Source organism: Bos indicus x Bos taurus, chromosome 5, assembly GCF_003369695.1.
Source record: "Bos indicus x Bos taurus breed Angus x Brahman F1 hybrid chromosome 5, Bos_hybrid_MaternalHap_v2.0, whole genome shotgun sequence".
Taxonomy (NCBI): domain Eukaryota; kingdom Metazoa; phylum Chordata; class Mammalia; order Artiodactyla; family Bovidae; genus Bos; species Bos indicus x Bos taurus.
The window spans coordinates 61,237,920-61,260,723 of NC_040080.1; the positions used below are offsets into that span (position 1 = coordinate 61,237,920).

The 22,804-nt window shown below is 36.3% G+C and overlaps 1 protein-coding gene and 1 pseudogene across 1 annotated transcript; both read left to right on the forward strand.

Moving 5' to 3' along the window:
• Positions 1-5,408: 5,408 nt before the first annotated feature.
• Positions 5,409-6,347, forward strand: LOC113893684 (olfactory receptor 6C74-like). The gene has a single exon (XM_027543565.1). The coding sequence runs from the start codon at positions 5,409-5,411 to the stop codon at positions 6,345-6,347; it is 939 nt and encodes a 312-aa protein (XP_027399366.1).
• A 9,630-nt stretch (positions 6,348-15,977) lies between these two features.
• Positions 15,978-16,909, forward strand: LOC113893685 (annotated as a pseudogene).
• The last annotated feature ends 5,895 nt before the right edge of the window (positions 16,910-22,804 follow it).

Here is a 22,804-nt window from a genome sequence, read left to right on the forward strand (position 1 = left end):
CAATTATTTTAATGTAAATTGATCCCTGTGGATACAAAATATTGTTAAATAGAGAAAAAGCATGTAGACAAAGATGTTGCTCAGCTTGAAAAAAATTTCATTGTCAAAATTGTGTAAATTAAGATAAAACTGATGATCATTATAAAAGTATGAAAATATAATAAAAATGAAAAATATTAATAGAAATTATTTTTGTGGTGGTGATTTAGTCTCTACATTGTCTCAGACTCTTTGCAACCCCATGGGCTGTAGCCTGCCAGACTCCTCTGTCTATGGGATTACCCAGGCAAGAATACTGGGAAGTCTCCTCTGTCTCCTGCATTGCAAGTAGATTATTTACCCACTGAGCCACTGGGGAAGCCAACAAGAATACTGGAGTGAGTTTCCATTTCCTTCTCCAGGGCATGTTCCCAACCCAGGGGAGAATTAAGTATATAAGAAAATGAATAACTTATTTTTCATACTAGAAATCCAATAGCATAAACGGAAAATGTCATTTAAGAAATAGTAATAAATATCAAAAGGGACAAAAACTGACACTGGAAATCTCCAGAGAATAAGAGTTAATGATAGGTGAGGGATGAAGCAGGAGGCTACTAATTTTCATTGGCAGAGTTCCAGAATTTTTCACTTTTTGAACTTTGCATATATATCTTTAATTTTTTTTTTAAAAAAAGCAATTTTATTAAAGTGGTACTTCAGGTTGAAAAATAACACAATAATTAAACCACTTTTTAAATATTTTTAAATTTTTATTTATTTATTTGGCTGTACCAAGTCTTAGTTATGGCATGTGGGATCTTTGATTTTTGTTGCGGCATGCAAACACTTGGTTGTACCATGTGAACTTAATTTTTTTTTTTTTTTTTTGGAAGCAGAGGTCATTACAGAGTATTGAGTAGAATTCCGTGTACCATCTCCTCTAAATTCTGTCCATTCTTACTGCCCAGACTTGCTGTTGCTATGCTTGGTCATATTTAGTGAATTTGCCTTATTTCTTGTTCTGTTCTATCTTCATCAAAATTTTAGAATAAAGTTCATCAGCTCTCCTATCAAGATAATTCCATTTTTAATTCATCACATATATTTATTCAGTTAGTACTTAGTACCAGGGTTCTTCCAGATCCTAAAATTATATGGATGAAAAATATAATAGACAAGGTTCTACTATGATGCAACTGGAATTTTGTAGGAGAACCAGATTTAAAAAGTGAAGAAATGACATGTAGAAATAAATATTGATAGAATTATAAGCAATAAAAGTCTATACATAAAATCCATGAGAAGAGAAATGTCTCCTCACAAATGGTCACTTAGCAAATTGACTTTTTTATGGAGATATATTGGGTTGCCCAAAAAGTTAATTCAGGCTTTTCCATGAAAATGTTAAGGAAAAATCTGAATGAACTTTTTGGCCAACCCAAGATAATCTGAGGTCTCGAGTTTGGTGATGGAGTGAGAGCAGAGATGGGGAGAGAGGTGACAAAGAGCTCGAGAATGAAATATAAAAAGAAAAGAGTGGAAGAACGTGAAGATAGGACAGGAAGGAAGTGAGGAGTTATACCAAGGATTCTTTGCTGGTCCCTGGTACCTTGCCATTCAATTAGGTTTCAGGATATAATTTTAGCACAGATGTGGAATAATATGAATTAAATTTTAGAGAACATATTTTTATTTTCTCTGTAGAAAATGGATTGGATGAGGGAAGGAAGCAAAGATTATTTAGACATCTCCTACAGGCTATTATTAAGACTAGGTGGAAGGTAATGGTTTATTGGATTAGAATGGTGGCAGTTGTAGCAGACACCATCTTCTAATTACAAAATGTTTCCTGCTGGACTGAAAAATAGATAGGTGCATTTCACTTTTCTTTTCTTCTTCTTTTGTTTTTAATGTATATTTGTCATGGACATGTAGGGTAACTTAGTATTTTTTTTTTAATTCCTATGGTTTGCAACTTATGAAAATGAGAAGTGAAAGTGTAGTCCCTCAGTTGTGTCCAACTCTTTGTGACCCCATGGGCTGTAGCCCACCAGGCTCCTCTGTCCATGGGTTTCTCCAGGCAAGAATACTGGAGTGGGTTGCCATTCCCTTCTCCAGGAGATCTTCCCAACCCAGGGACTGAACCCTTGTCTTCCACATTGCAAGTAGATTCTTTACCATCTGAGCCACCGGGGAAGCCCTCATACAACTTAGAGCTGCCTTAAAAAAAAAAAAAAAGTGTTTTTGTCTTGTTCTATATTGATCTGATCTGATCTGATATGGAGCTTATGGATTATAATTTCTCCACTCAGTCATTTTTCAGATAGTCTTAACATCTTGTGCAGTGTTCTCCAGGGAAAACTTTCCTTTAAAAAAAATGTTTTAAATCAGTTAATCCTCTTGAGACACATGACATACTGCTTAAAAAAGGATGATACCTATAATCTTAAAGCTACAAAATAAACAACTGGGCTTTCCAAGTAAGACAGAACCGTTTCAAAATAAAAAGGAGCCTGAAATCTTCACCTTTTATTTATTTTTTCTTAACTGCTTAAAAAAAGAAAAAAACTATTTGTTTTGCTCTAATCTTGAAAAATATGCTCTAAATTAAATAAAACATAAATTGGAGAATATTTTCTATCTTAAAAAAATGAGAAGAAATGAAACTGTGTTTCTTACTGTGACAGAATCCTTGAATTTACACATTTGAGTGTGTATTACTGAAGCTAAGGTTGTTTGGATAAGAATGCAAAATAAAAGGATGGGTTAAAGCAAAATATAAAAACATGGTGGATAAGCAACATTAGAAATTGCCTCTATCCTGGAACTCAGGTCAAAAGAAGAAAGTCAACAATGAAATTGCTACTAAAGACATTAAGGTTTGGGGGAAAAGTCTGTTTTTGTTTTAATTATAATAACTTTATTGCATGAAACTGGGAGAAATATTCAATCCCTGTTTATCAGTTGAAATAGGATGGCATGCAATAAGAAATATTCTTCTTTCACAAATAAGCATTAAATTAACTTTTAAAAGTTACATTGAAGGAATCAATTGTTCTACTGTAATAAATCTTTGAAACTTTCATTTCCTAGAATCTGGCTTTCAATATATATTCTTCTCAGCATTAAACAGAATCTCAGAAATTCTCTTTATTAAATGAATGCTGTTTACCTCAGATAATTGTAAATGAGTGTTCCTTTAGTGCACAGAGTCAGTGTAAATAATGTGGATTATGACACTGGACTGAACTTGGGAAATTATTTTTGTATTTATCAAGCAGTCATATTGAATTTAATAGAATTTAAGCCTTTCAAGAGCTGTCTAATTTTAATATTATAAGAGAATCTCTTATCTTGTACCTGTAAATTGTCAAAGCGGTTATGAAAGCCCTTGGGACTGTGTGCTTGTGCTTAGTCGCTCAATAGTGTCCGACTCTTTGCAAACCCTTGGTTGGTAGCCCACCAGGCTTCTCTGACCGTGGGGATTCTCCAGGCAAGAATACCAGAGTGGGTTGCCATGCCCTCCTCCAGGGCATCTTCCCAACCCAGGGACTGAACCCAGGTCTCCTGCATTGCAGGCCGATTCTTTACCAGCTGAGCTACCAGGGAAGTCTCCCTGGGACTGTAACAGTAGTTAAACAATGACTATTTTACTTTTACCCAGCAAGAATTTATTTGAGGTATTAGGAAGAAAATAATGTTGTCAAGCAGTTTAGAATACTTGTTTAGAATGTTTAATTTAGGGTTAGGCTAGTGTGTGTGCCTAGTTGCTTAGCTGTGTCAACTCTTTGTGACTCCATGGACTGCAGCCTGCCAGGCTCCTCTATACATGGGATTCCCCGGGAAGGATACTGGAGTGGGTTGCCATTTCCTTCTCTAGAAGATCTTCCTGACCCAGACACAGAAGCTGGGTCTCCTGCATTGCAGGAAGATTCTATACCATTTGAGCCACCAGGGAAGCCCCTACAAAATAGAGTAACCATTTATGAATCTACCTCTGACAAAATACTCTGGCAGTTTATATAGCTCATCACAATTTATTGATATTTGCCTATACATTTCACCTTTAAAATCAACTAACTTTATATTTCTAAAATCTCACTGAGTATAAATTTTACTTAGAATATAAACACATTTAGAAGAAAGGATCCATTGAAGAGGATAGAAAACAAAGGAGGTAAAAGAAGGAAGACAAAAATTTTAGTTGCATTGTATTCATTTATAATCATTTGAGATGTTTGCATATTAAGTCCAGAATTGTAATATAGAAATATAATAGGGATAAAATAGTTTCAGATATGACATGATATTATTCTTGAGGAAAATATTTTCATTCTCTAGAAACAATTGATGATACACTTTTGTGGTGATGAATGTAAGATGTAAGGATGATTTTGAAGAAGACAAAAAAATAAGAAAACAAGATGGAGAACAGAATTTCGAATTGTCATGTATTGAACCAGAAAGAAATGAGGTTAGAGGTGAATAAATAAGAAGTGGCGCCCATGGCGACAGGGGGAGACACATGAGGCAGTGATGCACCAGGCATGTCTAGATAATCTTTTATTGTTTTAAATACCTTATTCGAGAACCTTGCTCATTACTGCAGATATTTAGTAAAGTGTGCTATATAACACACTCCATGCAGGATGATATACTTTGTATCTGCTTGAGTGAATATCGGAAAAAAGAGCACAACCGGAGTGAGTAAGATGAAAGTAAATTCAAATCTTCAGGTAGAGTGGGAAAAGCAGAACTAAAAGTAGTCATGAGGATTTAAATATTGACGTTTATAGAAGTTTGGTAAAAGTAATTCCCACTTTATATAGGCTAGGGATATTTAGGTCAAGTTACATTAATTTTTAAAGGTGAAAATTTCACCTCAGGTGAAATCTGACTTTCAGAATTATAAAGTTTACCTTAAACTGTAATAAACACAAAAAGAGATGTTTGGCAGAGTAGAATTAATCATCTTTCTGTAAAATGAAGATAATGACATTTAACCTTTCTTAAGTAAATGGCTTTCTGAAGATCTTTGGAGGCTCTGTGTAGCTTTAGAATCTGTGACCCAAGAAAATAGTTCCATCACTTTGTATTTTCATCTGTATAAAAATAAATGATTCTTTTAATAAATAAAGAAGAAGAAAGTTATGTAAATAATTTAATGTATACTAAATAGATTGGAAACTTTGAAAATACAAGTTAAGATACTATTTTTTTCTCTTTGTTTCTATTTTTATAAGATTATCAATGTACTATGTTTTCCTTTGGGAACACATGAATTTATGACACTTGAGAAAACAAACAAAAAAACCTCATGAATTGCACTCAGTGAAATTTTGAATAAAGATTATATGAGTACATTTTTATAGGCTGTTATGCCTTTCTGATTCTTCTTTCTTTCTTTTTTTAAATAGAAGTCAGCAATGAAAAACCACACAACAGTAACAACCTTTATTCTTCTTGGACTAAGCAATGATCCACAATTACAGGTGGTTATTTTTCTTCTCCTTTTTTTCACTTACTTATTGAGCGTCACTGGAAATCTAATCATCATCACCCTTACCCTGCTAGATTCACACCTCAAGACACCCATGTATTTCTTTCTTCAAAATTTCTCATTTTTAGAAATCTCATTCACAACTGTCTGCATCCCCAAATTTCTTGTCAGTATGGCAACAGGTGATAAGACCATTTCTTACAACAATTGTGCAGCACAGCTGTTTTTCACTATTCTCTTGGGTGCAACCAAATTTTTTCTTCTGGCTGCCATGTCCTGTGACCGCTACGTGGCCATCTGCAAACCCCTGCATTACACGACCATCATGAGTGACAGAGTGTGCAACTTACTGGTCTTTGCGTCATGGTTGGCTGGTTTCATAATAATTTTTCCACCACTCCTCGTGGGTCTCCAGCTTGATTTCTGTGCAGCCAACACTGTAGATCATTTCTTCTGTGATGTATCTCCTATATTACAACTCTCCTGCACAGACATAGATAAAGTAGAAATAATGATGCTTCTCTCAGCCATTTTAACTCTCCTGGTTACTCTGGTGTTAGTGATTTTCTCCTACACAAACATCATTAGGACTATTCTGAAGATACCTTCTTTTCAAAAAAGGAGGAAAGCCTTTTCTACATGTTCTTCTCACACGGTGGTTGTGTCCATTTCTTATGGAAGTTGCATCTTCATGTATGTGAAACCCTCTGCCAAGCAAAGAGTGTCTTTAAATAAAGGGATAGCTCTGCTCAGTACTTCTGTTGCCCCCATGTTGAATCCCTTTATTTATACACTGAGAAACAGACAAGTGAAATATGCTTTTAAGCTCATGATCAAAAATATTGAGGCTTTCTTAATAAAGTGAACAACATTAGTGACATTCTTGAGTTTATAAGTAAAATAAATCAAGAAGTGTGAAGTGTGTTGTGCATCTCTTCTATGTTTGTGTTTTACATAATATTACTATCTTCCATGACTTACAATGTTCATTGTGACTTGCCTAAAAATCCCAGTCTAACTTTCACTTCTATTTTCTCCTCATGCTCAGATCACATATACATTTCTTAATATGATCATATTCATTTGCCTTTTGATTTGGTGACTCTGTTGATTTCCTTTAAAAATTCCCTCAGAGGAAGATAAAGTGAGACTTCAATTATCCATGTTCCTTTCCACCGTTCAGAAATTTAGATTTCAGTTTGGTGCATATTCTATGCAGAGTTTAGTACCCCACCTAGATTTGATCACCTAATCAGCTTTTCTGCAGTGGATTCCAAGTTTGAATTCTGAATAGAAATTTGGAACAAACCAATTTAATGCATTTCTTAAACTACACACATTGATAGTTTCAAATTTTCAACCAGGCTTGGACTACTGGTATATGTTTAGAAACAGATTGAAGAAAATCTAGAGATGTTAAGGCAATACTGCCTTGCAATAACCAGATAAATTATTGCTAACATTAACTAATTATTTACAATGGCCAGGTTTGTGAAATGTACTAGCCTGCATCTTGAAAACAGCATAAGACATGTATTATCATGCTCACTTAAGAATAACAATCTGTAGCCTATTTAAAGCTTAAGTAACTCGCTGGATTAGAATAATTAATATTGTGAAAGTGACCATAGTACCCAGATTCTTTCCCTGATTCTGGGAAAGACTGAGGGCACAGGGAGAAAGGGGTGGCAGAGGATGAGTTGGTTGGATGGCATCATCAACTCAATGGACATGAATTTCAGCAAACTCCGGGAGATAGTGAAGGACACAGAACCCTGGCATGCCCCTGGAGGAGGGCATGACAACCCACTCCAGTATTCTTGCCTGGAGAATTCCATGGACAGAGGAGCCTGGTGGACTACAGTCCGTGGAGTCACAAAGAGTTGGATGTGACTGAAGTGACTTAGACTGCAGGCATGCATGCACAAAGGAAGGAAGAAGGTACAATGGAGAAATGACCATCTCTTAGTTAAGTTTTTAATATCCATTCATCCATGACGGTCATACCTTGGTGGTGGCAAATTATGCTATAGTTAACATGGGGGCCCTTATATCTTTTTGAATAAGAGTTAATTTTCTTCAGATAAATGCCAAGAAGTGGAATTTCTAGATCATATAGTAGTTCCATTTTTAATTTCTTTGTGAACTTTATAGTATTTCCTATAGTGGCTACATCATTTACATTCCCACCAATAATTCACAATTGTTCTTTCTCTACATCACTTGTTATTTGATGTCTTTTTGTAATAGTCACTCTAAAATGTGTGAATTGATATCTCATTGCAGTATTAGTTTGCATTTCTCCAATTATTACAATTTTGAGTTATCTTTTCATGTGTTAGTTGTCCATCTGTATTCCTTTGTTAAAAAATGTCTATTCAGCATTTCCACATATTTTGCCAATATTTCAAGTTAGGGATCAGCTGGTTGCATCTACACTATTTTGGTTCTAGATACTAATCTCTGTCAAGTATTCAGCTCTTCAGACTGCAATTTGACCATATTTATTGGGCAAACTGATGAGTAAAAGTGAGATTTCATCTCTCTCATCTCTTCCTGATCCCTGGGACCTAGTTAAAGGATGTAGTCACTGAATCCAACTGTTCCCAGAAAGGAGTTATCTCCTTTCATTTCTTCTTGGTAGTCATCAGAATAAGGAGTTTGGGGATAAAGAGATACACATATCTACTTGGAAAACCCAAGATTCCATCTAGATTATTCTTGGGAATGATATTTTACTTTCCCCTAACTACATCCCCTAGTCAGTCTGGTTGGCACAACTTCCAGGTGGCAACATCTTCACAGGGGAGGACCTTATGGATTTGCACTTAATTCTGGTCCAGTTCAGTTCAGTTCAGTCACTCAGTCATGTCTGACTGTTTGCAACCCCATGGACTACAGCACGCCAGACCTCCCTGTCCATCACCAACTCCCAGAGTTTACTCAAACTCATGTGCATTGAGTCAGTAATGCCATCCAACCATCTCTTCCTTTGTCGTCCCCTTCTTCTCCTGCCTTCAGTCTTTCCCAGCACCAGGGTCTTTTCAAATGAGTCAGTTCTTCAGATCAGATGGCCAAAGTATTGGAGTTTCAGTTTCAGCATCAGTCCTTCCAATGAATATTCAGGACTGATTTCCTTTACGATGAACTAGTTGGATCTCCTTGTAGTCAAAGGGACTCTCAAGAGTCTTCTCCAACACTACAGTTCAAAAACATCAATTCTTCAGTGCTCAGCTTTCTTTATAGTCCAACTCTCACATCCATACATGACTACTTGAAAAACCATATCTTTGACTGGACAGACTTTGTTGGCAAAGTAATGTCTCTGCTTTTTGATATACTGTCTAGGTTGGTCATAACTTTTCCAAGGATCAAGCATCTTAATTTCACGACTGCAGTCACCATCTGCAGTGATTTTGGAGTCCCCAAAAATAAAGTCTGTCACTGTTTCCACTGTTTCCCCATCTATTTTCCATGAAGTGATGGGACCAGATGCCATGATCTTAGTTTTCTGAATGTTGAGTTTTAAGCCAGTTTTTTCACTCTTCTATTTCACTTTCATCAAGAGGCTCTTTAGTTCTTCACTTTCTGCCATTAGGGTGGTGTCATCTGCATATCTGAGGTTATTGATATTTCTCCTGCAATCTTGATTCCAGCTTGTGATTCATCCAGCCCAGTGTGTTTCATGATGTACTCTGCATTTAAGTTGAATAACAGGGTGACAATATACAGCCTTGACATGCTCCTATCCCTATTTGGAACCAGTCTGTTGTTGCATGTTCAATTCTGCCTGTTGCTTCCTGACCTGCATCAGATTTCTCAAGAGGCAGGTCACGTGGTCTGGTATTCCCATCTCTTTCAGAATTTTCCACAGTTTGTTGCGATCCAAACAATCAAAAGCTTTGGCATAGTCAATAAAGCAGAAGTAGATGCTTTTCTGGAACTCTCTTTTTCCATGATCCAGTGGATGTTTGTAATTTGATCTCTAGTTCCTCTGCCTTTTCTAAATCCAGCTTGAACATCTGGAAGTTCAGTTTGCATATTGCTGAAGCCTGGTTTGGAGAATTTTGAGCATTAATTTACTAATGTATGAGATCAGTGCAATTTTGTGGTAGTTGGAGCATTCTTTGGCATTGCCTTTCTTTGGGATTGGAATGCAAAGTGACCTTTTCCAATTCTGGTTAAGTTTCATTAACAGGAGCTTGTCATTCAGTCACTTGACTCTTCTGAAAAAAAGTCTGAGTGTGAGTAGGTGATGTTGGAAACACTGATGAAATTATACTAACTGAAAAGGAGCACCAATTTTTCTGGAAGTGCAGGGACAGAATAACCTAGCATTTAGTGAGAAAATACCTTCAGTTCAGTTCAGTCGCTCAGTCATGTGCGAATCTGCGACCCCATGAATTGCAGCACGCCAGGCCTCCCTGTCCATCATCAACTACCGGAGTTCACTCAAACTCACGTCCAACGAGTTGGTGATGCCATCCAGACATCTCATCCTCTGCTGTCCCCTTCTCCTCCTGCCCCCAATCCCTCCCAACATCAGAGTCTTTTCCAATGAGTCAACTCTTCGCATGAGGTGGCCCAAGTACTAGAGTTTCAGCTTTAGTATGATTTCTTCCACAGAAATCCCAGGGCTGATCTCCTTCAGAATGGACTGGTTGGATCTCCTTGCAGTCCAAGGGATTCACAAGAGTCTTCTCCAACACACATAGTTCAAAAGCATCAATTCTTCAGCGCTCAGCTTTCTTCACAGCCCAGCTCTCACATCCATACATGACTACTGGAAAAACCATAGCCTTGACTAGACAGACCTTTGTTGGCAAAGTAATGTCTCTGCTTTTGAATACCTTAGACCTTAGCAAACATGAGTTGGGACAAACATTTATGATCTTTGTCAGTAAGAACTATCCCTGGAGCCTCTCTCCAGAAGAAAAACACTCCATTGAAGATCTCTTGAACAGTTGCAAACAACTTAGGTTTACATTACAGTTGATTCTGCAATCCTCACTCAGAAAGGTTATCAAGATAAAAGACACAATAAAGGAGGTCACTAGCAGCACCCTGCCACCATCCTAAGGCAAAATATTTCTTGATGCTTTTCCCACCCCTACTCTCAGCCAGTGAGTAAGGGTGAAGAATACCACATGTCTGATGGCATGAACAAATAGGACAGATTGGATTGATTTAGGATTAAATTGGATTAAATTAAATAGGACAGACTGAATTAAAACATTCCATCCACAACCAAGTTACATGATGGGAACCCTTGAGGCCTACCAGCCAAGTGGAAGGCTATGCTGGTAAAATAAGATTTTAATCTGGGTGCCTCTTGCAGCAAAATTGTAAACACTTTCTTTTTAAGAAACCTCATGCACACTTAGGTTTGTATTTCTTGTGTGAAGACTGAGCATTTGGCTGACTCTTCTGAAATATTTGTGACTTGCACCTTAGGAGTGAGAGAAAAGTCCTCCAGTTTAATTAGAGAGCTCACCAGAATGATGTACTTAGGAGAAATTTCAACAGAAGTCAAAATGCTTTAGAAATGAGGGGTGGCTTTATTTGTATATATGTCTGTACCTCTTGTGGTCAGTCTTGTCCTGGACTGCCTTCTCAAGAATGTTTTACAGCTTTGGCAGATTTTTCATTTCCTTCAGAAAATTAAAAACATTGTCTTCTAATTGGACAAGTTTATGCAGATTTTCCCTTTAAAAAGTTGAGAATTAACTAACCTTGGGGTTCCTCTGAGGTTATTGTTGATAGAGGAGCATATTGTAAACAACATCCCTAGGGGTTCTCATGGAATTTATAGGAAAAGGGGAAATGTGAGAACATGAAGCTCATGCTTTCACCTGTGTAGTGAATAATAAGATTTCCGTCTCTGTGGCAGTAGGCTGTGTTCTTTTGTCAATATTTGTGAAGTGGTGATGGGCTAACCTGTTTGCCTCTTAAGTGGAATAAAACTTCATATTGTTCTTAGATTTGCATAATATCCTGTATTTGGTAGAGTATGAGAAAGATAAATGTCACAGTTGTTTAAAAATTGTTTATTTTTATCTCATTTAAATATTCAGGCTGGTATGCTAAAAACTCTTCATTAAGTCATTGTGTTTCTATGCTGATGTAGGCTATGATTGGTTCAGGGACCTGGGTGTGTTCTGTCTTGTTGATTCACCATTCCCACTGAGATTTTGAATACTCATTGCTCAGAATACTTCCATCCCAACTGCATTAGAACAGTGGGGTTGGGGGGAGAGAAAGAGGAGAACAAACCCCTTCTATCAAAGAATATGCCAAAAAGTTGCACAAAGTATCTCCATTTACATCTTCTGAATAGAATTTAGTCAAATAACCACAACAAGTTGCAAGAAAGGCTAGCTACATGTACACGTAGATGAATATTCTATTTATAGTGAAGAAATGGAGAATGCTCAGTTATTGTGAACTATTAATTTGCATTCTACTAGACAATACCACAGACACTATTTGGAAAACAAAAAAGAACAACTTTTCTTTGGGCATGCCTGAATTGTTAATAATTATGCATTTAGCCTAAGTTACAAATTTATCTTGTTTTCTATAACAAGCTATGTTCCCCATCTAATGTTCTTACTATTTATTACTAATTAAAATAAAATAATCTCTTTTCTTTTTCCTTTCAAATCTTTATCTTTGTATCTGGGATTTCAAAACATGAATGTGTGGAAGGGCAATAATATATTAGACAAATTATACTTAATTCTTTGGAAATACATTAAAAGCAGTTATATCTATATAGACATTAAATTATTTAGTGCCTAGAGAGAACACTTTATAATATACAAATTTGTTGTCCATTGGGAAATAGTGTTCATGAATCTCATCCTCCTGAGAATTCTCCATCATCTTTAGATATTTTCCTTCGGGGCACAGAAGGCATAAACACTACAAGAGTTTACTAATTTGTTTGGCACTCTGGGTAGTACATAGAAAAGTATTCAGTTTATAATGGGGACTTTAAAGTAGTAGCCTAAAAACTGTGTTAAAAGATCTAATCAAATTGTTTCAAACTTTGCAATATATGTAACAAACTATAATCACAGATTATGAAGTGGAGTGAAATGCATTTGGAGAGGAATGAAATATCAGTACACTGTTCAGCATGATGATGAAAACTAAATATTGAGGCAAAGATATGTCAGATGAATCAATATGTATATGTCTTCTGTAAAGAAGGTGTTGGATTTTTAAATGTTTTTGGCAGACTGATTTAGGACTCAACATATGAAAAAAATTGGTATGTTTTAAAATGTAAAGATAATATTTTCTTTTATATACATATATGTGTATGTATGTATATACACATTAGTTCTATTTTACCTTATTTTTGTTAACCTTTTAAATTTTGATTTAGGGGAAAACAGTGAAAGAAGTGTAATGCAACATAACAAAAATTTACTCTTGAAATTCTTTCTTTTGTGTGTGTGTGTAATTTAGCTGGTATTCACAATATCTAACACAACTAACCCTAACTGTGTTCATAGACCTTCTTTTTAATGGTTTGTAATGTAAAATTTTATAGTGTCTGTTGGGGAATCATTGCTGTGATATGATTGGTGAACCTGGACAAAGGAATGATGTAACATGATAAAATTCTTATAAGATTATTTAGATATATGCATTCTACAATCATTGCCATTATGATAAGTTGTGTAAATGAGAAAAAAAATTATAACAGATTGATGCACAGTTTTCTGAATGTTCAAATAATGTCCAAGAAAAATGTCATCTCTTTTCATTTGTAAATTTCTATATATTAATATGTATGGGTTTGATACATGAATTTGAGCAAATACACTATATTCTGGCTTCTAATTATTCATAAAAATGTTTTACTACTAAGAGGACAGCTTTAGAGAGAACACATTTTCAATTAATCTTCATGTCCACTTTTACTGGCTGTGCAAACCTAAATAATGTCTCACTCAATATATGCCAGTGAGGGGAATAGTTGTAAATAGACAATATTTCTTTAATTGCACATTACCCAGACACTTAATATCCTTACAATAGGGACATATGTGTCTCTTAATATTTGTATCACCCTATTATGTGATTCATTATGTATTTAAATTTACCAATCATCTTTTTTAGACTATGCTGCTCTCAAAATTGTTCATGTCTGTATTTTAGATAGAGAACAAAAAGGTAAGTATAAGGAATATAAGCAGATGGAGAGAAATTTCATTCATAAAAATTTCCTCCTTTAATATTTACATATTTTAACCTTACTTTAATTTTTCCTTCAAACTCACTACCCTATCCTTGAAAACCTTTTCTTACCTCTCTTGATTTACATAGAGCTTTACCATTATGTTTATATTTCTCTTCTCTTAACTTCCTCCACTTCATACAATCTCATGATGCCATATTTATATTTCTCTCTTTGCCTCTATATCACTTATCCTTATTTTTCACTTTATTATACCACATCCATTCTCAGAATCATAACCTGCAGAGGAAAACTGCAATTTCTCAATACACGCATTGACTTTACAGACTGTACTTGCAGATGTTGTTTTAGCATATAAAATGGAAAGGATAGGTTACATCAGAGACTAAGGAGATGGAAATACTATAAAGAACAAAAAATAAAATATCATGTAGGAAACGAGTTGCCAATCCAGGTTCGATGCACGATGCTGGATGCTTGGGGCTGGTGCACTGGACGGCCCAGAGGGATGGTATGGGGAGGGAGGAGGGAGGAGGGTTCGGGATGGGGAACACATGTATACCTGTGGCGGAGTCATTATGATATTTGACAAAACTAATACAATTATGTAAAGTTTAAAAATAAAATAAAATTAGAAAAAAAAAAATTCTATTTATTTAGCTAGTTATTTTTGGCTGGGCTTTCCCGGTGGCTTATATGGTAATGCAGTAGACCTGGGTTGGATCACTGGGTTGGGAAGATCCCCTGGAGAAAGGAATGGCAATCCACTCCAGTATTCTTGCCTGGAGAATCCCATGGTCAGAGGAACCTGGCAGCCAGTCCATGGGGTCCCAAAGAGTCGGACACAACTGAGCGACTAACACGTACACATTTTTGGCTATTCTGGGTCTTTGTTGCTGTGCGGGCTTTCTCTAATTCCTGGGAGTGTGGTCTACTCTGTATAGTTGTAGTGTATGGGCTTTTCATTGGGGTGGCTTCTCTTGTTGCAGAGCACAGGCTCTAGAGTTCAGGCTCAGCAGTTGTGATCCAAGAGCCTACTCACTGTGCAGCATATGAGATTCTCTTGAACCTGAAGTTGATCTGGTGTCCCCTTCATTGCATGGTGAACTCTCAACCACTGGGCCACCAGGAAAACCCAAGAACAGAAAATAAGACTATTTCCAATGCCCCATATTAATTTATATGAAATCCGATCAGGATAGCTATGAAGATAAATGAGTCTAAAATCAGGCATTTGAGTTTGGTTAATTGAGTAAAATGGAAAAGATGTACTGCTGCTGCTGCCGCTAAGTCACTTCAGTCGTGTCTGAATCTGGGCGACCCCACAGACGGCAACCTACCAGGCTTCTCTGTCCCTGGGATTCTCCAGGCAACAACACTGGAGTGGGTTGCCATTTCCTTCTCTAATGCATGAAAGTTCAAAGTGAAAGTGAAGTCGCTCAGTCGTGTCCGACTCTTCGAGATCTCATGGACTGTAGCCCACCAGGCTCCTCCATCCATGGGATTTACCAGGCAAGAGTACTGCAGTGGGGTGCCATTGTCTTCTCCTAGCTCTGTTTATTGAGGATGAATAGTGTGTGTGTGTATGAAACCTGGGCTTCAATGATAGATATAATTTTGGTTCTAGTCTGAGAACTTAACAGAACCGGAAATGGCATATATCCAAACTCATGGATGATATAAAGAAAAACAAAGCATTTATTATACTTTAAAAGTTCTTTATATCCCTGATTGACTTATGTAAAAACTATAAACAATTACTAGTTATATAGATGATTCTCTAAAAGAACTGCAAGCTGAACTTTTAATTAATCTATCCAGATATTTTGCACATGCATCTATAACTATATCTGAAAAAAAAAAAACACTTTTAAAACATGAATGGGCATTGTTTTGCTATGATGAAAAATTGCTTTGCTGCTGCTGCTAAGTCGATTCAGTCGTGTCAGACTCTGTGCGACCCTATAGACAGCAGCACACCAGGCTTCTCCATCCCTGGGATTCTCCAGGCAAGAACACTGGAGTAGGTTGCCATTCCCTTCTCCAATGCATGAAAGTGAAAAGTGAAAGTGAAGTCGCTCGGTCGTGTCCCGCTCTTAGTGACCCCATGGACTGCAGCCTACCAGGCTCCTCCGTCCATGGGATTCTCCAGCAAGAGTACCAGAGTGGGTTGCCATTACCTAACTTTACCTTAAATAGTGATTATTCCTGTTATGTCTCCATTGGGTTCATATTTTTTTTCTTTTTCTTCTATTCAGACAGAGCAATTGTCAGAAAACTGGAATGGGAAATCATACAAGGGTGGTAGTGTTTATTCTAGCAGGTTTAACAAGTGACCCACAAATGAAAATTGTTTTATTTATCTTCCTCCTACTCACCTACTTGCTTAGCATCACTTGCAATCTGATTATCATCACGCTTACCCTGGTAGATACTCACCTGAAGACCCCCATGTACTTTTTCCTTCGAAATTTTTCCTTTTTAGAAATTTCATATACTACTACATGCATTCCTAAATTGCTGGTTATGATGGCAACAGGAGACAAAACCATTTCCTATAACAGTTGTGTGAGTCAAGTGTTTTTTGCCATTCTTCTTGGAGCATCTGAATGTTACTTACTGGAAGCAATGTCCTATGACCACTATATTGCCATCTGTAAGCCCTTGCATTACACAACCATCATGAACAGTAAAATCTGCATGCAGCTTGTCCTCAGTTGTTGGTTTGCTGGATTCTTTGTCATCTTTCCACCACTCCTCTATGGCCTAAACCTTGACTTCTGCGCCTCCAACGTTGTTGATCATTTCTATTGCGACTCCACTCCCCTCCTACAAATCTCCTGCTCAGATACAAAGTTAATCGAGATGACGGGATTCATCTCAGCTGTGGTGACACTGGTGATCACACTGGTAATGGTGATTATATCATATACCTGTATTGCCTTGACCATTCTAAGAATTCCCTCAGCTAGTCATAGGCTTTTTCAACATGTTCTTCTCGCATGATTGTGATATCCCTTACTTTCGGCAGTGGCATCTTTATGTATGTTAAACCTTCAGTCAAACAAAGAATATCATTTTCCAAAGGAATTTCAGTGCTCAACACCTCTGTTGTTCCATTTTTGAATCCTTTCATTTATACCTTAAGGAACCAACAAGTGAAGAAAGCCTTCATGAATATGATACATAGAGTTGTTTCTTTCTCAAAGGAATGAATATGATTTGCACTATACATAAAGAAGATAAACAAAAGGGCATCAGTCAACAACAGCATATCCAATGTAGTTCTAATACACATTTCCTCTGCTTTTCCTCTCATTTCTACAACATTAATCTTTATCTAAAGCTTTATTTTTATACAAATTTTGTGCTAGAATTTTAATTTTATTTATAGTCTTCTATAGAGATTTATTTTGAATCTCACCTTCTTTGTACATGTGAAAGAAATTTAGACACATTTTTAATTTTTCTTTATCTCTTAGTTCTAGTTAGTCAAGCCTAAAAGTATCCTTACATTTGAAGTATATTTAAATCAGCTTGTGATGCCATGTTATTACTATCTTTTAGTTGTTATCACTTAATACCTACTTAAATCTAATATCCATTTATATTTTTCATACTACTCATTTATTAATGCATATTCTATTTAAATAATAGAAAATTAAAACATAAATTAATATAATGTTCATATTCATATTTTAAATGTTTATTAAAATATTATTGTTTTAATACATTCTTTAGAAATTGGTTCTTTATAAGAAAGTGTATTTGAACATTATCTTTTGAGCAAAATAAATGATAGGCAGGAAGAAAACTACATATAATATGTAATTGACCAGACAATTTCATATGTTTATTTAAAAACCATAAAATGAACTATACTTTAAAAGCTATTTGGGTCTTAAACATAATTTTAGGGAAAATGTGTATTTAAACCAATTGTTACATTTTTGGTGATAATTCAAGTATCATTTTTATCCATTTTGTGAAAGTCGAGCTAATGACTCTGAAGCATTATTAAACTTTTAGAAATTTTAAGAACACAAAAGTTGAAGAACATACATATATACATTTTGAGACAATCAAATTTAAATAAGACTTAAGGCTCTCTAAATTCCTGACTAATTTTATTCTGTTATGTGCTAATTGGGAGGAATGTCCTTTGAAAACATAAGTTCAAGTTATACCACTACTTTATCATTGAGCTATTCTGAAATATTATATATATTTTAAAGTTCTATCATCTACACTGTATTTAACATAGAGCATGTACTGAAACTCTTGATAAGGATCCAGCAGTTTTAAACTAAAATGTCCCAATTCCTATTTCTTTCTGTACCAAGGTAGATTAAAGTTACATCATCTGTCATCTTCATTATTTCAGTTTGTCTATGAAATATCAATTTGATTATTTCTAATCATGCTGGTACCTGAGGATTCGGGATCCTGAATCCTCAGAGAATTTTCTACTACTTTTTGTTTGTTTTTGATTAAATTATATCTCTAACACAGCTTTTAAATAGAAGTACAACTTACTTCTTAAGAAGGCTTACATGTGAAATGCTAAAATACTTTATCCTTAAATGCTTTCATCTTTTCAGCTCTACTGAAGTAGCTGAACAACAAATATAGAATTAGAGATAAAAACTCAGTTTATTGACTACTCAGTAAATGACAGAAACTGGTAGGTGTTTTATGTAAATCATATAATTTTGGAAACAACTGTGTGATATAAAAATTATTATCATTATGCATAAGAGCAAGGAAAAACTCAGTGAAGCTACTAGAAAGAAAAATCAAGAAGACAATCCTATTAATAATTGCATCAAAAAGAATAAATTGCTCAAGAAGTAATTTAACCAGGGTTGTGAAATATTTCTAATCTGAAAGTGTAAAACATTGATGAAAGGCATTGAGTATGATGCAGATATATGGAAATATATTCTGTATTTATGGATTAAAAGAATTAATTATGTTGTTAATATATCCACACTACCAAAAGTTATCTATAGATTTAATAAAATCCCTGTTAAGATCCCTATGACATTTTTCACAAAACTAGAACAAATAATCCTAAAATTTTATGGAATGACAATAGATCCCAAATAGTCAATGAAATTTTCAGAAAAAAGAACAGTGCTGGAGATCTCACGCTCCCTTACTTCAGACCACACTATAAAGTTACAGTCATCAAATCAGTATGGTCTTGCAAAAAAAAAGAAAAGAAAAGAAAAAGACACAGAGATCAATGAAACAGAATAGAAATCCCAGAAACAGTGCATGATGCCTAAGTCACTTCAGTCATGTCCAACTCTTTGTGACCCTATGGACTGTAGCCCACCAGGCTCCTCTGTCCATGAGATTCCCCAGGTAAGAATACTGGACTGAGTTGCCATTCCTTAGCAAACAATTCAATTAAAAATTGGACAGAGGGCCTTAATAGACATTTATTTTTTCCCCAAAGAAGACGTACAGATGGCCCACAGGCACATGAAAAGGTGCTCTACATCCCTGATCATCAGGAAAAAGCCAATCAAAACCACAATGAGATACCATGTCAAACCAATCAGCATGGCTATCATCAAAAAGACAGTAAATAATACATGTTGGTGAGAATGTGGGGGAAAGGCAGCCCTGGTGCACTGTTGATGTGAATTTAAACTGATGTAGCCATTGTGGAGAACATCATGGCAATTACTCAAAAATTAAAAATAGAACTACCATACAATCCAGCCATTCCACTCCTGAATATTTATCTAAAGAAAGCAAAAACACTAATTTGAAAAAAAAAGATGCACCCCAATGTTCATAGTAGCATTATTTATAGTAGCCAAGATATGGAAATAACCTAAAGTCCATCAAGAGATGAATGGATAAGGAAGAAGGGATGCCTGTATATAGGCAATTATTACTCAACCATGAAATGAAATGAAATTTTGTCATTTGTGGAAACATGATGAAGCTGAAGGGTATTATGCTTAAGGAAGTAAGTCAGACAGAGAAAGACAAATGCCAAATGTTTCACTTATACGTGGAATCAAAAATAAAACAAACAAATTTAACAGAACAGAAAGAGACTGACAGATAGAAGAAACTAGGGTTACCAAAGGGAAGAGAAGTTGGTGGAGGGTTAAAATAGGTGAAGGGGATTAAAAGATATGAAGTGCTATTTTTAAAACAAATTACTTAGGGAGATGAAAATTTCAAGAGTAGAAAGATGCTGAGCTCACCTCCCCCAATGAATACATCGAAAACACATCTACCTATGGAACAATTCTCACTGAAAACAAATTGGAGACTGCCAGAAAGATTGCTATACAACTAAAGGTGTAAAGAAAGATCCCCTCAGAGTCAGGTAGAAAGGAAAAAGAAGCAGTCAGGTAGGGAACTGCACCCTTAGTAGGGGACACTGAAAAGGGCAGAGGTTACATGGACTCAGAAGTCCTCTCTGGAGAGTGAGTAGTTTGAACCACATATCCACCACAGTCCTAGAATCTAACACTAGGAAAACAAGTTTCCTTGGCTGACTTGAAAACCCATGGAGCTGGCTGCAGGTCTTCGAGAATCTTAGACTCTGTGAAGAGCAGATATACTTGCTTGCTCCTGAAACAAGGTAGAAGAGGCAGATTGAGATTGCCTAGGACTTTGGTCATTTTCCCATACTGGCCACATGTGTGCCCTGGCCAATGTCAAGTGTTCACTTCAGCTCCTCTTGCTCCATGGTGCAGCTCCCAACTAGGGCAAGGGGATAAAGTCAATTCAGACCTGGCACTACATCTGAAAAAGGTAGGGGTGGCCTTTGCTGGTGGTACTCATAGAGGTAACATATCAGGTCCAGTCTTGAATACTACTGTGCCAGAGCCACCCAAGATCACACCCTGGCTTGCAACAGGTGCCCATTCTGGCCCCTCTTACTCCAGCTCTAGCCCCTTCTGGATAAAGGTGTTGATGATGAGAGGCAGGGAGAGCACACACTTAAAGGGAACAGGAAATCAGATTTAACCTGACCCTCAGTGCTTCTTCTTCAGCACCAAGGGACACTCCATATCCCTAATGGGGCTGTGTTGGCCTCTGACCATAGAAAAAGCCCCAGCTTACATCTGGCTCTGACTCTAGCCCCTTCATCTCCAACTGCCATCCCACCAAGTTGATAGCTGCCAGCACAGTCCAGGGGAAATAAGATTTGCGCTCACTTCTGATCCAGATCTCTGACCAAAGTCACTAGGCACACACAGACTGTCTAGTGATGCACCCACACAAGACAGCCTTCAAGACAGCGATAGATATGACTGTTTCACCGGATTTCATAAAGACAGAAATTTAAGCCACAAGAAGATGGAGTAATTTGTTTCAAATCAAACAAAAGAAATTTGAACAAACAACTAGTGAAATGAAAAAAATAATTTAACAGATAAACAGTTCAAAATATTAGTAATGAAAATGTTAACTGAACTAGGGGAAACAATAGATGAACAGAGTGATAATTTTAACAAGGAACTAGAAAATATGAAAAAAGAAAACTATCAGAACTGGCTCTTGTTCAGTTGCTCAGTTGTGTCTGACTCTTTGGACTGCAGCATGCCAAGCTTCCCTGTTCTTCATTATCTCCTGGAGTTTGCTCAAACTCATGCCCATTGAGTGTGTGATAACATCTAATCATCTCATCCTCTGTCATCCCCGTCTCCTCCTGCCTTCAATCTTTCCCAGCATCAGGCTTTTTGCCAATCAATCAGCTCTTCACATCAGGTACCCAAAGTATTGGAGCTTCAACTTCAGCATCAATCCTTCCAATGAATATTCAGGACTGATTTCCTTTAGGGTTGACAGGTTTGATCTCCTTGCTGACTAAGGGTTCTCGAGAATCTTCTCCAGAAACATAGTTTGAAAGCATCAGTTCTTTGGCATTCTGCCTTCTTTATGATTCAGCACTCACATGCATACACGACTACTGGAAAAATTATAGCTTGACTATATGGATTTTTGTTAGCAAAGTGATGTCTCTGTCTAGGTTTCTCATAGCTTTTATTCCAAGGAGCGAGTGTCTTTTAATTCAATGGCTGCACTCACCTTCTGCAGTGATTTTGGAGCTCAAGACAATAAAGTCTGTTACTGCTTCCACTTTTTCCCTATCTATTTGCCATGAAGTGATGGGACCCAATGCCATAATCTTAGTTTTTTGAATGTTGAGTTTTATCCAGTCTCTTCTTTCACTTTCATCAAGAGGGTCTTTAGTTCCTCTTTGCTTTCTGCTGTTAAAGTGGTATCATCTGCATATCTGAAGTTGCTGATATTTCTCCTGGAAATCTTGATTCCAGATTGTGTGGCATTTCATATGATGTACTCTGCATATATGTTTAAAAAGCAGAGTGACAATATACAGCTTTGGCATACTCCTTTTTGAATTTTGAACCAGTCCATTGTTCCATGTCCAGTTCTAAATGTTTTTTCTTAAACTGCATACAGGAGGCAGGTATTCCATTCCAGGGGGTCTGGTATTCCATCTCTAAGTATTTTCCACAGTTTGTTGTGATCCACACAGTCAAAGGCTTTAGCATAGTCAATGAAGCAAAAATCGATGTTTTTCTGGAATTGTCTTATTTTTTCTATGATCCAGTGTATGCTGGCAATTTAATCCCTGGTTTCTTTGCCTTTTCTAAATCCAGCTTGCACATCTGGAATTCTCAGTTCAAGTACTGTTGAAGCCTTTTTTAAAGGATTTTGTACATAATCTTGCTAGCATGTGAAATAAAAGAAATTTTAAGGGAGTTTAAACATTGGTATTGCTTTTCTTTGGGATTGGAATGAAAAATGACTTTTTCCAGTGCTGTGACCACTGCTGAATTTCCCAAATTTGCTGGTATAATGAATGCAGTACTTTGACAGCATTAACCTTTAGGACTTGAAATAGCTCAACTGGAATTCCATCACCTCTACTAGTTTGGTTTGTAGTAATGCTTCCTAAAGCCGACTTGAGCCACATACAGGATGTCTGGCTTTAAGTGAATGACCACATGATCATGGTTATCTGAGTCATTAAGCACTTTTTTTTTACAGTTCTTCTGTATATTGTTGCTACCTCTTGTTAATATCTTCTGCTTCTGTTAGGTCTT

Coding starts and splice junctions, on each gene's coding strand:
- LOC113893684 (XM_027543565.1), top strand. CDS start 5,409: ATGAAAAACCACACAACAGTAACAACCTTTATTCTTCTTGGACTAAGC.